Source organism: Podarcis pityusensis (assembly GCF_964106645.2).
Source record: "Podarcis pityusensis genome assembly, chromosome: 2".
NCBI classification, from domain to species: domain Eukaryota; kingdom Metazoa; phylum Chordata; class Lepidosauria; order Squamata; family Lacertidae; genus Podarcis; species Podarcis pityusensis.
In genome coordinates this window covers 123455724-123472544 of record NC_138029.1, presented here as the reverse complement: position 1 = coordinate 123472544, position 16821 = coordinate 123455724, and the positions used below count along the sequence as shown (strand labels likewise).

General features: G+C 46.4%; 1 protein-coding gene across 8 annotated transcripts in view; it reads right to left on the bottom strand.

Annotated features, from left to right (window-relative positions):
* Window positions 1-16821, bottom strand: part of LOC308469377 (uncharacterized protein) — a 54964-nt gene that overhangs the window by 7098 nt on the left and 31045 nt on the right. For 2 of the 8 annotated variants that reach the window (XM_080991724.1, XM_080991725.1), the window contains one exon: window positions 1916-1987. In XM_080991724.1, the coding sequence (XP_080847850.1) occupies window positions 1916-1987 (72 nt within the window). The other 6 variants (XM_080991728.1, XM_080991730.1, XM_080991729.1 and 3 more) reach the window with 6 other exon arrangements.

The window sequence follows — 16821 nt, the reverse complement described above, 5'->3', positions numbered from 1 at the left end:
CTCCAAGTTCAACATTTTCAAATCCCCTCCATAAAAAAAGCTCAACAACTTAGACCTAAAACCTGACCCCCCCCAAAAGTGGTAGATCACTGCCAGTTTTTTATTCTGTGAGTAAAGAATCATAAACACCGAGAGTCAACAGGACTGCTCAAGGTGCCCCAACTATAAAATTGGAGAAATCAAGAGAGATATAGCCACACCAGCAGCATATCTCTTCTTTCTCGTATCCAAAAATGCAAGAAGGGCTTTTACACTCGCCAGAAGCTCGGCTCTGCCCTCGCCGGTCCTGGAAGGATCCTTTAAAAAAGTCCCTTATGCTCAGAGACTTTGCGCCTGTTCATTGGGGGATATAGGAAGCCCAGAGCACTTGTTCCTTAGATGACCCTTTTATGAAGAGGCACGTAGTGAGACCATTGATCCCCTGCTGGTGAGGTTCGCTGACCTCCCGAAAAGCAAAAATTTGACCTTTTCCTGTTAGGCAAAGATCATAAGATGACCCAGATGGTCGCCAGATTCTGTGTATACAGACCTGTAGGCGCAGACCATCTCCCGACTCAAACTAATTCGTTAAGAAAATCCCCAAACTCGGTTCCATGGGTGACTCTGGGTCATCTCTCTGTGGCAGCTTATCTTAAAGTTTTAAGTGTTGATACGCTTATCGCATTTATAAATTTTAAATTTATTGTTGTACATTGTTTTAAATGTTTGTTTTCCTTCTAGGATTGTACCCCCAAGTATGTTTTATAAGCTGGTCTCCAACCGTAATAAATTATCTATCTATCTATTCTCTGAGTAGATTGCAGTCTCTTGGGTGTTGGACATCCCTGATCTAAGGCAATCAAATAAAATTTCTTTTAGGGTTCATATCCCACTTTTTGTCACCAGGCACAGAAGTCTCTTTTTCCACCATTTCCCTTTCAATTCCCCATTCAGAAACTCAACAGTAACAAAGGTGCCAACTTTACACTGGTACTTTAGTGCCAGTTTCTACTTCTGTCGCTTACTTCCAGGTCAATCACATTTCCCATAGGTATATTATTCCCTAAGTTTGTAATATTTACCGTATTTTTCGCCTTATAGGGCGCACCTAGTTTTTTCTTTGGGGGGGGGGATAAAGAAAAAAAAAATTTCCCCCCCAGGTGCGGGGCTGGGGTGGGGGAAGCCCGAGCTTCCCCCGACCCCAGCCCCCAGAACAGGCTGCTATCCGCAAGCCTTGGGAGCCCGGCGGGAATTCCCGCTGGGCACCCCAGGCTTGTGGATATCTGCCCGAAGCCTGGGGCGCGCTCCTCAGCACGCCCCAGGCTTTGGGATGCAGGCTGCTATTCGCAAGCCTAGGGAGCCCGGCGGGAACTCCCACCGGGCTCCCTAGGCTTGCGGATAGCTTCCTGAAGCCTGGAGAGCGAGAGGGGTTGGTGGGCACCGATGCCTCTCGCTCTCCAGGCTTCAGCGAAAGCCTGCATTCACCCCATAGGACGCACACACATTTCCCCTTCATTTTTGGAGGGGGAAAAGTGCATCCTATAGGGCGAAAAATACAGTATTTTAAGCCAGCAGAAAATGCTTGCCATCAGTGCACTTTCAATGGGTCCCGTGCAACATATTGATTAAAAATGGCAAGTGACATTTTCGTGATGGCCTGTAGAGACAATGGGGTTCCTTGAGAGGTGACGGGACCTGGGAAGAGTTTCAAGGGCCATATGGCTTTCCCCGTTTCAAGATGTAGCACCTAGCCGACATAGGTAGTAGCCACTGACAGTCTTATCCTCAATGAATCTGTCAAATCCCCCTGGAAAGATGTCCAGGAGGAGGCATCACAGCTTGCTGGGTCAATTTGCCTGGGATATTACTCCAAAATGGGGAATTCCTTCAGTTCACAGACCAAAAAGGGCCCCACAACACATCTAGGCAGAGCTACCTGTTGATGTCTCTCCTTCTTTGAGATCCTGGATAAATGGATATTCTCCCCAGCAGGAGCGGAGGTCTGATTCTTTCAAGGGAACAAAAAATACTAGTTACTTTTCAACCACAAAACATCCACCTGTTCCAAGTCAAACAACTGAAAAGGTGCTTTATATACTGGTTCCTTGCCTGCACTTCATCATAATGTTCCAGGCTCAGTTACAACAATATAATATGCTCAAAAACAGGTTGTTGTGGTTTAGTCATTTAGTCGTGCCCGACTCTTCATGACCCCCTGGACCAGAGCACGCCAGGCACTCCTGTCTTCCACTGCCTCCCGCAGTTTGGTCAAACTCATGCTGGTAGCTTCGAGAACACAGGTAGGCAGCTACAATTCTAAACCGAGCTCAACCATTCCAAATGGAACAGAACCATATCAGGTCATAAAGGGAGTGGAGTTCTACAAAAGACAAAGGGTGAAAACTCTACACTAAAGATGATAGAGGCATGACTTGTGGGGAGAGCGTTCCACAACTGCCACAAAGAAAGTCTTCTTTCCACAATACCGATGGCAGCAGAAATACCAGGAGGACCCCCTTTGCAAATCTTAACACCTGACATGGCCCTTATGGAAGGACACCAACTTTCAAATATTTTAGGCTCAAGTTACTTAGGGCTTTAAACACTAATGTAAGCACCTTGACCTGGGCCCAGAAATGAACTGGCAACACCCGGTGCAGCTGCTTTGAAACAGGGATTATGCATGTTCCAAATGAAAAAGAAGAGGAGGAGTTTGGATTTGATATCCCACTTTATCACTACAATAAGGAGTCTCAAAGTGGCCAACAATCTCCTTTCCCTTCCTCCCCCACAACAAACACTCTGTGAGGTGAGTGGGGCTGAGAGACTTCAGAGAAGTGTGACTAGCCCAAGGTCACCCAGCAGCTGCATGTGGAGGAGCAGGGAAGCGAACCCGGTTCACCAGATCACGAGTCCACCGTTCTTAACCACTACACCACACTGGAAGCCAGCCAATTATTGGGTTGTTGCATTTTGAACTGGCTAAAGTATTCCAATGGTCTCATAACAGGCAGTTCCAGGTAATGTACATTGAAATAGTTCAATCTGGAGGCTACTAGAAAATGGAGCACAGCAAGAAATTCACCTCTATGAAAGAGGGACTGAAGTTGGCGAACCAGCCAAAGCTGCAAATATTAAGTTTTTAAACAAAATTAGTCTACAGTCGTACCTCAGCTCCCGAACACCTTGGGAGTCGGACGTTCCGGCTCCCGAACGATCAAAAACTGGGAGTGTTCCAGTTTTCGAATGTTCTTTTGGAAGCTGAATATCTGACGGGGCTTCCGCGGCTTCCAATTGGCTGCAGGAGCTTCCAGCAGTCAATCAGAAGCCATGCTTTGGAAGTTGAACGTTTCAGAAGTTGAACAGAGTGTTCGACTTCCAAGTTAAAACTGTAGTATGTGATTGTAAATAAAATCTCTAAGCAGTTAGATAGATAAAACTCTATTCGCATTAGCCAATGGCCATAGCAACGGTAAAACATTACAGTATACGCAGAAAAGGAAATAAAATAGGCTGCTGCCTGTGACTGTGAAAAAGTCCCTCCTCTGTTTATGTGAGAGAACCCGATAAAACCATTCCCCTGTCCGAGGAGACGAGATAGGAAAGGCTGCCTGGGCTGGGAAGGAGGGTCTTCAGCTCTAAGGCTCATTTGAAGGCAAGTTTTTGCTCTGTAACCAACTTGTTTTTATCCCTTTCCTCCGTTTTACTTTTTAAGTTCTTTTAGTGCTTCCTCTAGTGCTGCGTCCTGTTGTTTTATCTCGGTATTTTACTGCTCTAACTCCCCCATATTGTGAGGCTGCAAGAAGCACAATGAATTCATACCTTCAACATCTATCCATGAAGGAAGTGCCCTTACCTAGAGAGGCCACCATCTCATAATTCTCCACCATGACATCCCTGTGCAGAGCTCTTTGGTCGGGATCCAGCAGAGCCCACTCCTCCTCCGTGAAAAACACAGCCACCTCCTCAAACGCCAAGAATGCCTGGAATAAAAATGAAACACAAATGACCAAAACTGCACAATTATCCCAGTTTGAAAAGAGGAAAGAGTTAATGTTGCTCTATGTGTGGTTCCATTTACTGACCACTAGGTGACTTTGAGATTTTGCAGTGCAAACATAGAGAGAAAAAGGAGTATTAATTCAGAGTCCCTTGTGAGGTTCTGGGTTTTTGTACATAATATTTTATGCACAGGCATTAATACTCATTAAGGTAAAAGCAGAGGGAAGTACATTAATAATAATTATTATTTGTTTATGCCACGTCCATTGGGCTGGATTTCAGCAGCCACTCTGGGAGGCTTCCAATACATTAGAGGAATCAAACAAAATGTTAGGGAGATGTAATAATAATAATAATAATAATAATAATAATAGTAGTAGTAGTAACAATAATTTATTACTTATACCCCGCCCATCTGGCCAGGCCTTCCAATCCACTCCCAACTGATTATTAAAAACACAATAAAACATCAAACATTAAAAACTTCGCTAAACAGATAGGGGAAGTGAGTGAGTTTGGAATATTGGTAGTGAAGATTCCACCTAAACATTAGGAAGAACTTCCTGACAGTGAGAGCTGTTCGACAGTGGAATTTGCTGCCAAGGAGTGTGGTGGAGTCTCCTTCTTTGGAGGTCTTTAAGCAGAGGCTTGACAACCATATGTCAGGAGTGCTCTGATGGTGTTTCCTGCTTGGCAGGGGGTTGGACTCGATGGCCCTTGTGGTCTCTTCCAACTCTAGGATTCTATGATTCTATGACTGGCAATTGGATATGAGTTTGAAAGGGAGTTTGAGCGCTGATGGTGAGACTGTCTGCAGTTCAGTTCAGAGTCAAGCAGAGAGTTGTTGAGAGTGGAGTTTGGGAGCTGGTGTTGAGAGACTTGCTGGTGCATGTGAAGCAGAGCTAATTTATCAGTAAGGCTTCAGCATTTTAGTAGTTGCATCTGCATTAAGATAGCAAAAGTCTGAAACAAAGCTGTACAGTGGTGCCCCGCAAGACGAATGCCTCGCAAGACGAAAAACTCGCTAGACGAAAAGGTTTTTCAGTTTTGCGTTGCTTCGCTAGACGAATTTCCCTATGGGCTTGCTTCGCAAGACAAAAACGTCTTGCGCTTTTTTTTTAAAGCCGCTTGAAGAGGCGCAGTTGCGACGGACCGTGCTTCGCAAGACGAAAAATATCGCAAGGCGAAAAGACTCGCGGAACGAATTCTTTTCGTCTTGCGAGGCACCACTGTAGTAGCTACTTGCCCCAAAGTGGAAAGAAGTAGAAGTCCCAGCAAAGGAAGGATGGATAATGACGAAACATACCGGAAGAATAGGAAATCAAGATAACAAACTTTTTATATAAGAATGGAAATGGCTTACTGAATATTTACAGATAAAATGCAAACAGATAAAACACATTGGCAGGATTATTGCAATAACCTGCAGTTTCATAAGAGTATATGTGTAAAGTAGATAAGTAAATGAGCAAATTAATGAATTTAGATATGCAGGAGATATTTACAAAATAAATTTAAGGAACCGCAGAAAGAGGGAGAAGGAAGTCAAACTTTGAAATGTTAAATTGATTGTGAAACTAATGAAACGTATAAACTGGAAAAGTATAAATAAAAACTTCAAACAACAACAACACGGTCTGAAGCAAAGCGCTCATAATCATGCAACCATTGTTATTCATTTGTATTCAGTAAATTATTTGTATTCCACCACATGCATAATATTTCATTATGCTGGGAATGGAGTATTCAGATAGGGTATGTGGTGGCAGGAGGAATGGAAGAAAGGTTATAGAAATTCCCACCAAAACCCAACTCTCCTTCCCTTACCTGAGGTGGCTGCCCAGCAGCTCTTTCCATTCCGGCCCAAAGAAGAGACAACCAAGACGCCCCTGAGGCCATCGCGCTGCCTTTGGGGTGTGAAGGAGGAGGCATAAACCAAGCCAACTTTGGCCTCTCACAATGATGCCACAATACACTTTTAAAGCAGAGAGAAAGATCTCATGTTGGGCGATTCCAGTGCCTGCAGAAGACACAAAAGGGATAGGAACAATTAAAACCTTTATACAAATGTGGGTTTCATGGATTAAAATATTATAGAATACATTTGGGGAGCCTTAACTGCTCGGAATAAACCCATTGCAATTGTCTTTCTCACATTGTTCTCTGCCGAGTTTGCTTCAGTATGGCTGACCTGCCAGGGCCTTCTCAGTGATGGCTCCGACCTGGTGGAATGCTCTGTCCCATGAGACCAGGGCCCTGCAGGATTTAACTTCCTTCTGCAGGGCCTGTAAGACAGAGCTATTCCACCTGACTTTCAATTTGAACTTAGCCTGATCTTTTATTCCCCTTCCTTCTCTCCCCCTCCCCTTTTTATGAAGATTACCTGCTCTGGGATCCCACAGCTAATTCTCCCCGGTCTCCTCGCTGGCCCAAATAGGACTAATTTAGCCAGCTAGACCTGGTGATCATCTAATGCTTATTGGATGGATTTCCCCCTTAAATTGATTTTGAATTCTGAATTTATTGTTATTCACATTTTATAGTGAATTTTATGCTGTTTTTTGTTGCATCAATTAAGTATTTTAAATTTGTTGTTAGCCGCCCTGAGCCCAGTTTTCTGAACCGGGAAGGGCGGAGGCAGGGTATAAATAAAAAAATATTATTATTATTATATTAACGTTTATTCCCTAGATCTCTGTCCCCCACCAATCTCATCCACACTCCTGCCTTTTCTTTCTGCTTACCGGAGAGTCTCTCCTCCAACCTCTGAATGATTTCAGGCTTTGTAGCTGGGTCCTTTTCATCACATATAGTGCATCAAATTAAAAAATAAGTCCTCATGCACACCCACCAAATGTCATATCCTGGATAGCATAAAATTCTCTTTGTACATATTGTAAATAAACGATGCTTCAGGACTTCCCAAAGCTGCATTTGCAATCTCCCTACAGCTGTTCTGTTGATTCCAAAATCCTGGGGAAAAGAGAAGAAATTGGAAGTCAAAAGCAGGCTCCTTTGCCCATGGTGAGAAACTGCCACACAACTACAAAAGCAGACACCCAAATCAGTCACAGTCCTCCACGTCAAAGTCCTCAGGAAAGCAACTCAGCCTCACTAGAACCTGATAGACCCCTCGGCCAAAGAAGAAGACCCACTAAAGGAACATTCCTAGGGGGAATCCCAGAATCTACCAGACACCATCCCTTCCTTGAACTGGCCAGAGGAAGAAAAATCCAGCAGAAGAGGCTGAGGAGGAGGAGAATGAAGCAGGGCAAGCAGCTAAAATGTCTGGACAGAAAAAGGGGAACTCGAGCAACAGAAGATGCTTAAATAGACCCTGCTTTCCCTGAATGGCCACAAAGGAGGCAGGTGTCAGAAATGAGGGAGATGATGTCTATTGAATACAGATTTGGTCACAAATACGGCTACTAGCCGGCTCAGAAGGTCCAAGACAGGACCTTCCCCTGGGAATCAAACAACAAGTGCCAACTGATCTGTAGAAAGCACAAGCTGAACAGAAAAGAGACAATGCACGCACTTTTGCAAGCCAATAAAATATTTAATTAAAAGCTACTTTTTTAATAAATTGGGGAGAGTGCTGTAGCACTCGGGTCCTCTTTGCAGGCTTCCCGCCAGGGTAGGCATTCGGCCCCTGGGAGTCTCTGAGGAAAGGCCAGGGGCCAGCAAACCTCTGTAAATGGGAGAGCACCAGCCTGGCAACCCAAATTCACCTTTTTATTTTTTTTAATATTAATTTTTATTGAATTTTTCAAGAAAACAAAACAAAAAACAATACATAACACTGTAAACACATTTAAATACGTTTTCCAAAATGCAAACTAAAAAAGTAAATACTTTTCACAACCAATATTACCAAATTCATGCTTCAAACATTACAATATCTAAATCTTAGTTAAAATATTATAAAAGACTTCTACCGCATTCACCGCACGTCTCTTCGTTATCTTGCTCGCCTTTACATCTAATCTTCAATCATTTCCCTTCCTTAAGATTCTTTCATATTCAGTCAAATCTTTATGTTCTCTATATTCTTCACAAGATTAGTCTAGGCACAACCAAACTTTCCTATTTGAGCCCTGCTTGTATAAATATTCGTTTAAGCATTCCCACTGCTTCTGAATTATAATTTTTGATTTATGCCTGATTAAATCCGTCAGTTTTGCAAATTCACCTTTTAATTTAATTTAATTTGTAAGGTCGCTGGATTAGAAGGCTGCATCCTCGGGTTGCTGCCTTGGCTCCCGAGCACCGCCTTCACCCTCTTCTGCCTCCCTTCAAGACAGAATAGTGGGATCACAGAGTTGGGTGGGACTCCTGAGGGTCATCTAGTCCAACCCCCCAACTCACCCTTCCCCCCCCCAACCCAGGAACCTCAGCTCAAGCCTCCAGGGCCGTTTGAGGGAAAATATCATTTATGTTTCAGTTTATTGAGGAAGAGAAATTTTGGGAATCTCTCTCTGCTGAGCAGAGATGCAAAGACACCCCCAGCCCAATTAGGCAGGGAGGGCCCCTCCCCCTCGGGCAAAGGGGATGAGGAAGCCCCGCCGGCCTCCTGGGACCTCCCTGCCGCCCACCTCGGAGCAGGTACCGGCCCTTCCGCTCCCTTCGCCGCCGCCTCCGTACGCCAAACAGGAAGTGACGACCATAGAGAGGGAGGGGAAGTGGCCGCCTAGAGACGGCCCCAAGCTTGATTGCGCGCAGCGCCACCTGGCGGCCGCCGGTGCCTCCGCATCACCGGAGAGGAAGGGCGAGGAAGCCGCTCTCTGCCCTGTCTGGCTGCCTCGTGTGGGTCTCATGCAATTGAGAAATATATATATGTGTGTGTGTGTGTATAGGTGTGTGTGTGTATATATATATATATATATGTGTGTGTGTGTGTGTGTGTGTGTGTGTGTATATGTGTGTGTGTGTGTGTGTGTGTGTGTGTGTGTGTGTGTATATATATATATATATATATATGTGTGTATGTGTGTGTGTATATATATATATATATATATGGGGGGAGGCAGTCTCTGCCCCACATAATCAATCATTGCGGCAATTACCTATTTTTTGGGGGGGGGGCAGCCTCCTCAAAGATTTTATGGGAATGGGAATGAAGGCATGGGAGTAGCCAGGATTTATTGGGGGGCAAGTTTTATGTTGTGGGGCGGCAGAACAAACTTATCTGCAACGCAATTGGTCAGTTAGCATGGGCATAAGCCAGGATTATTGGGGGGGGCAGCCAAAGGTTGTTTTTTTTTTTAAGTAATCAAATGTTTTTCTTCAGAAATCACAGATAAAAAATACCCTGTAGATAAGACATTGCGTAAGGGCTGGCTTCTACTGGGAGCGGGGGGCAGAACCTCAGATAATTGGGTACTTTCAATGCTTTCCACTGATATTTGTGGATCCTGCCCCCCCCCCCCAGTTGGCTACACCCAGTTAAGTGTTTTTATTTATTTGATTTAGGGCAGGCATCCCCAAACTCGGCCCTCCAGCTGTTTTGGAACTACAACTCCCATCATCCCTAGCTAACAGGACCAGTGGTCAGGGATGATGGGAATTGTAGTTCCAAAACAGCTGGAGGGCCGAGTTTGGGGGTGCCTGATTTAGGGGGTACAGCTGCAAACTGCCCCCCTGCTACGCCCATGGCCAAAGGGACCTCAGCCGGTAGGAGTTGGCTCTATTTGTGTGTTGTCAGATGGGCTGGAGGTGGACTTAGGGGGAGCACGACTGCTTCGCCCAGCTGAGAGGGCACTGCAACAATGGCTTGGAACGGAAGTGGTGGTGGTGCCGAATTTTAGTGTTGTATAGGGCTCCAGTGGCATTGCGTCCTTTGCTGGCACCCGGGGCGCCCGGGCATACTCACACACCATGTGGGAGAGCGGTAGGACACGGAGGATGAACAAAACTTACTGCGACATTGCAGCCTTCACTGCCGGCCACCTGCAGGGCACAGAGGGTTCACGGAGCCGTGTTGCAGCACCTGCCCACCCACCTGCGCTGGGGAGCAGCCCAGCTGGCCAACCCGACCCTTGGCAGGCACATCCGTCCCCACACTGGCTGGGCTGCCATTCAGCGAGGGGGCTATGTATCAAGCAGCAAAGCCAGGCTCTAGGGCCCAGAGATACCCCCGAAGGGCAGGAAGGGAATCCCTGCGTGGGGCATCTGGTTCGCGCCCCCCTCAGAATCATGCGCCCAAGGCTATGCCCTTCCGACCCACCCTGCAGAGTGCTGCTGAAATTTGAAAGGCCAAAGGCTACTGCTGGATTTTCTGCTTGCTTAAACAGTAAATTTGATGTGTAGAGCAGCAATGCTCTACAGTAGTATCTCGGTTTACGAACTTTATCCATTCTTAAACTGAAACCGTTCTTATACCGAAGCGCACTTTTCCTAATGAGGCCTCTGGCTGCCGGTGCCCTTCCATCGTTCAGATTCCGTTCTTGGAACGAGGTAAAAGTTCGCAAATGGGGACACTATTTCCGGTTTTGCGGAGTTCGTAAACCAAATCGTTCATAAACAGAACTGTTCTTAAACCAAGGTACCACTGTATTCTATCATTTTCGTTTCATATAACAGACCAAGCTTTCTTTATTGCTTTTGTGTAATAACTTCTTGTGGATAAAGGTAAAGGACCCCTGGATGATTAATCCAGTCGAATTAGACTATGGGGTGCGGCACTTATCTTACTTTTCAGACTTGAGGGAGCCGGTGTTTGTCCGCAGAAAGCTTTCCTGGTCATGTGGCCAGCAGGACCAAACTGCTTCTGGCACAACAGGACACTGTGATGAGTGCCAGAGCACACGGAAATGCCATTTACCTTCCCGCCATAGCGGTACCTATTTATCTGCTTGCACTGGTATGCTTTCAAACTGCTAGGTTGGCAGGAGCTGGCACAAAGCAACAGGAGGTCACCCCGTCGTGCAGATTCGAACCGCCGACCTTGCGATCAGCAAGCCCAAGGCTGAATCTACACATATACAAAAGACACCCTGAAAATGCTTTTTTTTAAAAAAGTTTTTTAAAAATATGGAATTTGCCATTAGCTCACCAGCGCCATAGAAGGGGAAGAAATGGAGGCAGTGAGAGATTTTACTTTCTTGGGCTCCATGATCACTGCAGATGGTGACAGCAGTCACGAAATTAAAAGACACCTGCTTCTTGGGAGAAAAGCAATGACAAACCTAGACAGCATCTTAAAAAGCAGAGACATCAAGACATCACCTTGCCAACAAAGGTCCGTATAGTTAATGGAAGTGAGAGCTGGACCATAAAGAAGGCTGATCGCCGAAGAATGGATTCTTTTTAATTATGGTGCCGGAGGAGACTCTTGAGAGTCCCATGGACTGCAAGAAGATCAAACCTCTCCATTCTGAAGGAAATCCGCCCTGAGTGCTCACTGGAAGGAGAGGTCCTGAAGCTGAGACTCCAAGACTTTACCCACCTCATGAGAAGAGAAGACTCCCTGGAAAAGACTCTGGTGTTGGGAAAGATGGAGGGCACAAGGAGAAGGGGACGACGGAGGATGAGATGATTAGACAGTGTTCTCGAAGCTACCAGTGTGAGTTTGACCAAACTGTGGGAGGCAGTGGAAGACAGGAGTGCCTGGTGTGCTCTGGTCCAGGGGGTCACGAAGAGTCCGACACAATTAAACGACTAAACAACAACAACAACACCAGCGCTATCTAGTGTCCCATTTGTATAATGCACTTAAAATGTTATATTTGCAGCTGTATAGCTGAGTCCCAAGAGGCTTTGGTGGTTTAGACCACAGCGCCTTTGCTTTTTTACTTTTACTTCTTGTGGACATGGGGTTGAGGGCAAACACATAAACCGACGCACGTCATAACTCTAGCAAAATATCCAATGTGTGTATGAATACATGTGAGTGCTGGACATGCATGTTCAGACATATACTTGCAACTCTTTAATGGATGTGATTTAAAAACAATCATTTCCCTCTTAAATGTTTTATACAAAAATCCACAGAAAAGCAAAGTTTAACAGAATGTCTACTGCTTAGTTCATTCATTTATGCTTTTATCATTAAAAATTTGAGCCTCAATTTAAAGAAAAAATTAAAAATTGACAAAGCTGTTTACATATGTGAGACGCAGGGTCAGCCATTATCTGTACAGGAATTGTGGAGCCACCACTGAGAAGTCCCTGTTGTGTCTGCTTACTAGTCCAGTTGTATTTATTGACGGGCACTGAAAAAGCCTACTAGCTGGGTTGCAAGATCCAGGCAGGATTATACGGGCATACACCCTACCAATCTGATTGGGTTTCCCCAGCCACTCTGGGCAGTTTCCAATATATATAAAAGCATTAAAAACCATTATTAATTATTATTATTATTATTATATTTGTATACAGAGCTGCCTTTAAATGTCTTTTAAAGGTTGTATAGTTACTTACTTCTTTGGCTCCAAGGTCGCATAAATCCAGTGTGGTCTGAGATAAAAAGGAATTGTGGAGCAGAATGAACCTTTCGCTACTAGGAAAAATAGCAGTGATAAAAATGAATGTATTGCCAAAAATGCTCTTTCTTTTTCAGATAGTCCCACTGATCCTGCAAGTACTTCGAAGACCAGAATAAACAACTGCAGTGATGGCAGGCATCCTTGTCTAGTTCCTTTTTGTATCTTGCATTCATCTGTTATCACCTGATTTGCAATTAACTCGGCATTTTGTTCTGAATTTATTGCTTGTATTTCTTTTAAAAATTTAGGTCCACAATTAATTCTTCTGGAGGGGGGGGACGACACCTATGGGGTTCATCTGGGCAGACGCTGCTGCCACCCCAGTCTCTGAGCTGCCCCCCACCACCACCACAAAGAGAGGGCAGTGTTCGCACTGGCACTAGTGGCGTAGCGTGGGGGGTGCAGGGGGGGCCAGCCGCACCGGGCGCAACATCTGGGGGGGGGGCGCTCGCACTCTCAGCTCTCTGCCCCTACCTGGCTCACTCTCTCTCACTGCAGTGCTGGCTGTGCGAATCCGATCCGAGCCACCGGGTCGCCGCCCACTGTGAAGGGGGTGGGTGCCAGGCGTGTGCAGCGGAGAGAGAGCGAGGGACTATCTGGGGGAGGGACAGTGCAGCGGCTGCTCAGCGCAGCGCTGAGTGTGGGAGAGAACCACACCAGACCAGACCAGGCAGCAGCAAGAAGAAGCTGGCAGCGGCGGCAGGTTAGGGGGCACAAATTACTTGCCTTGCCCCGCGTGCTGACAACCCACGCTACGCCACTGACTGGCGCATCCCTTTTATGAAGAATGGAGTAGACCCACAGAGACCAAAGGGATTCTGGGCAGGAAGCCAAGTGGTGAGTCTTGCCAAAGTAGACCGTTTAAAAACATAGACAACAGGAATCCTGTAAAAAGGAGGGTCCCTCTCCCCTCCGGTCGGGACTTAGGGTCCTACCCATTGGACTCAGAAATAAGCGAATGTGCTGTGACTTGGAGGAATCCTTAAAAGGGAGTCTGAGAGTTGGGCATTACTTCACTGGGTGTATTTACTTCAAAATGTGGCATGCCATTCCTACTCCTGCTCGTTCAACTGAATGAGCTGTGGACAACCTGCCCAAACTTTGTCTCACTCTGCTAGGACCATAGCGGTCAACTTTTCCCTTTTCTTGCGAGGAATCCTATTCGGAATAAGGGAATTTCCCTTTAAAAAAGGGAAACGTTGACAGCTATGGCTAGGACTGGTCCTAGCTGCTGCTAGCAAATGCATGAGGTCCAAGAGGAAGGTTGGATTCTGGGTCTCTCAGACAGATGTGCTCTCAGGAAGATCAGGAACAGATTCTCCTACCTGTTCTCCCCTTTGGCTTTAATCCTGGGCTGGGACCATATCCTGGGGGAGAATCCTGAGCTGTGGGGATCCTCATTCCCTGTCTTTCTGGTCAAGTAGAGATAGAACAGCCTGCAACTCACATGACAGATACTGACCAGGTTCTTTGTTCCCTCATAAACACTCTGCAGATGATGTCACAGTTCGCCATGGCAACAATGTGAAATATCACCTGGGACCACTCAAGTGACCCTGAACCAGGCTGAGCTCTTGCATTTACTAAGAATGGGCTCAGAAATAAGCCTAAGTGTTCTCCAAAATATTAGGAAATGTCCGTGGCATATTTTTGAGCCTATCTGAACCCAATTAGAATTTCATGAACTTCCTCCATCCTCAATATCAGAGGTGAAGAACTGTGTTGCCATTATCCTCTTTCACCATCTCTGTTTCTCATCTTTACGTTACAGTGGTACCTCGGGTTACATACGCTTCAGGTTATAGACGCTTCAGGTTACAGACTCCGCTAACTCAGAAATAGTACCTCGGATTAAGAACTTTGCTTCAGGATGAGAACAGAAATCGTGCTCCGACCCCATTAGCTAAAGTGGTGCTTCAGGTTAAGAACAGTTTCAGGTTAAGAACAGACCTCCGGAATGAATTAAGTACTTAACCCGAGGTACCACTGTATTTTTTATTTGTTTCTCATTAGCTTCTAGTCTGTTGGTGGCACCAACTGTGACTCATAACCTTTCATTGTCGCTGCGAGAAGCCAAGTTACAGGGAACCAGGCAGAGGGCCTTCTCGGTAGTGGCACCCGCCCTGTGGAACGCCCTCCCACCAGATGTCAAAGAGAAAAATAACTACCAAACTTTTAGAAGGCATCTGAAGGCAGCCCTGTTTAGGGAAGCTTTTAATGTATAATAGGTTATCGTATTTTAGTGTTTTGTTGGAAGCCGCCCAGAGTGGCTGGGGAAACCCAGCCAGAAGGGCGGGGTATAAATAATAAATTATTATAATTATAATTATATTTATTCATTAACAAAGCAGGAACAGGCAACTTCTGGTTTTTGTGACTATCTATGCCTAAGACTACGCAAAAGCCTTTGACTGCTTGGACCACAGCAAAGTATGGGCGGTTCTTAAAGAAATGGGAGTGCCTGACCACCTTATCTGTCTCCTGAGAAATCTCTATGTGGGACAAGAAGCTACAGTTAGAACTGGGTATGGAACAACTGATTGGTTCAAAATTGGGAAAGGAGTACGACAAGGCTGTATATTGTCCCCCTGCTTATTCAACTTATATGCAGAATACATCATGCGAAAGGCTGGACTGGATGAATCCCAAGCCGGTATTAAGATTGCCGGAAGAAATATCAACAGCCTCAGATATGCAGATGACACAACTTTGTTGGCAGAAAGTGAGGAGGAATTAAAGAACCTCTTAATGAGAGTCAAAGAGGAGAGCGCAAAATATGGAATCTTTTATACAGTGGTACCTCTGGTTGCGAACGGGAGCCGTTCCGGAGGCCTGTTCGCAACATGAGCGGAACGCAACCCGCAGCGGCATGTCTGCGCATGTGTGGATTGCGATTCGCCGCTTCTGTTCATGCACGTGACGTCATTTTGCGCTTCTGCTCATGCGCGAGCAACCAAACCCAGAAGTAACCCTTTCCGGTACTTCTGGGTCGCTGCGGGATGCGACCTGAAAAAACGTATCATGAAGCAAAAGTAACACAAGGTATGACTGTATTGGCAAAGGATTTCCCCCAATTTATGGGGGGGGGGGAGAGAAACATGTTAATGGTTTCAGAACTCACAGAGTTAAAGAGTTCTGGTGACGTCTCTTTCCTGAGGCGTGGTTAGAAACACTTAAGGGAGGGGTTTGACTCCGTGTGTTTCAGTCTGACTCTCGGACGCCATGCGAAAGGGAGAATGTGTCAGTTCTCGCCAGGTCTGAATTTATGGTGTTATTCTTCATGATTAAAGAACAAGGGGAGATAAGGACTGCCTTGTGTCTGCTCTGATTTATTCCACACGTGCTGCACTTTGCTTCTCACCGCTGTGTTTCGCTCTGCTACCGGCAAGAGAAAGAGGCCTGAGGAGGACTTTTGCAGGAGGCACGGATAGCTTGCAGAGTTTTGCAACAGAAGTGTGCCAGGCTCCATGTTCAGTCTCTGTGTACACTCTTGTCCGGTGTAATCCGAAGAGGTTATGGATGCTCGCCAAAGCTTTGAAGCATTGCAGGAACGTCCCACGTGTGGGGGAAGCCAGCAGGAAAGTTGCTGGGGTCCAGCTGGAGCTCTGGAGCTGTGTCTTTGAAGCTGGAAGGAGCTCGCTGGGAGGAGAAGCCGATCTGCCGGAGGCCGGAGGAAGCTACTGCCGAGTCGTGAGTAAGCTCAGCCCCCGGGGAGGAGGAGATGGCTCAGTCCCAGGAACACGGCTTTGAGCTTAAGCTGCCGTGTGCGAAACTAACTCTTAACTCGTGGTTAGAGTGGAGTTATTTAGCAGAGTTGTCCCTAGTTGGAGCCAAGCTCTGGGAAACAGTCACGCCGATGTCTACGTCAGCTGGGGCTGGTGCAAGCCAACGTGAAGCTGAGGAGCGTGTGCTTACTTTTCTGGCTGAGAACGTAAGTGCTGATTTGAGGCCTATTGTTCTGAATGCAAGGAAGCCTGAGGTCGCTTGGGTGGCTCTCCAGGAAGCGTGTGAAGCTGGGGGCACAGGCAAGGGCCGGGAGATGGCTGCATCAGGTCAGAAAAAAAGGCAAGAAAGCACGGAAAGCCGGTGCACAGCTGGGAAAGGCTGTGGGACCCCTGAGGGGGGCGAAGGGACTATTGCCACTGCTGCTGCTGCTGCTGGTTTAGCAGAGTCTAAAAGCTGCGTGGGTGATGCAACATGTCTGCATGAGGAGCTTGGAGAGAGGCAAGCTGCTGGGGGCCCTTTACCCATCACTGGGGGTGCAGGAAAGCGTCCTGGGAGCCCTGGGAGCAGTGGGGGGGCGGTGAGCGGTAAAAGCTCAGAAAAGCCTCTTTTTCCAAAGGCTGCCAAGAGT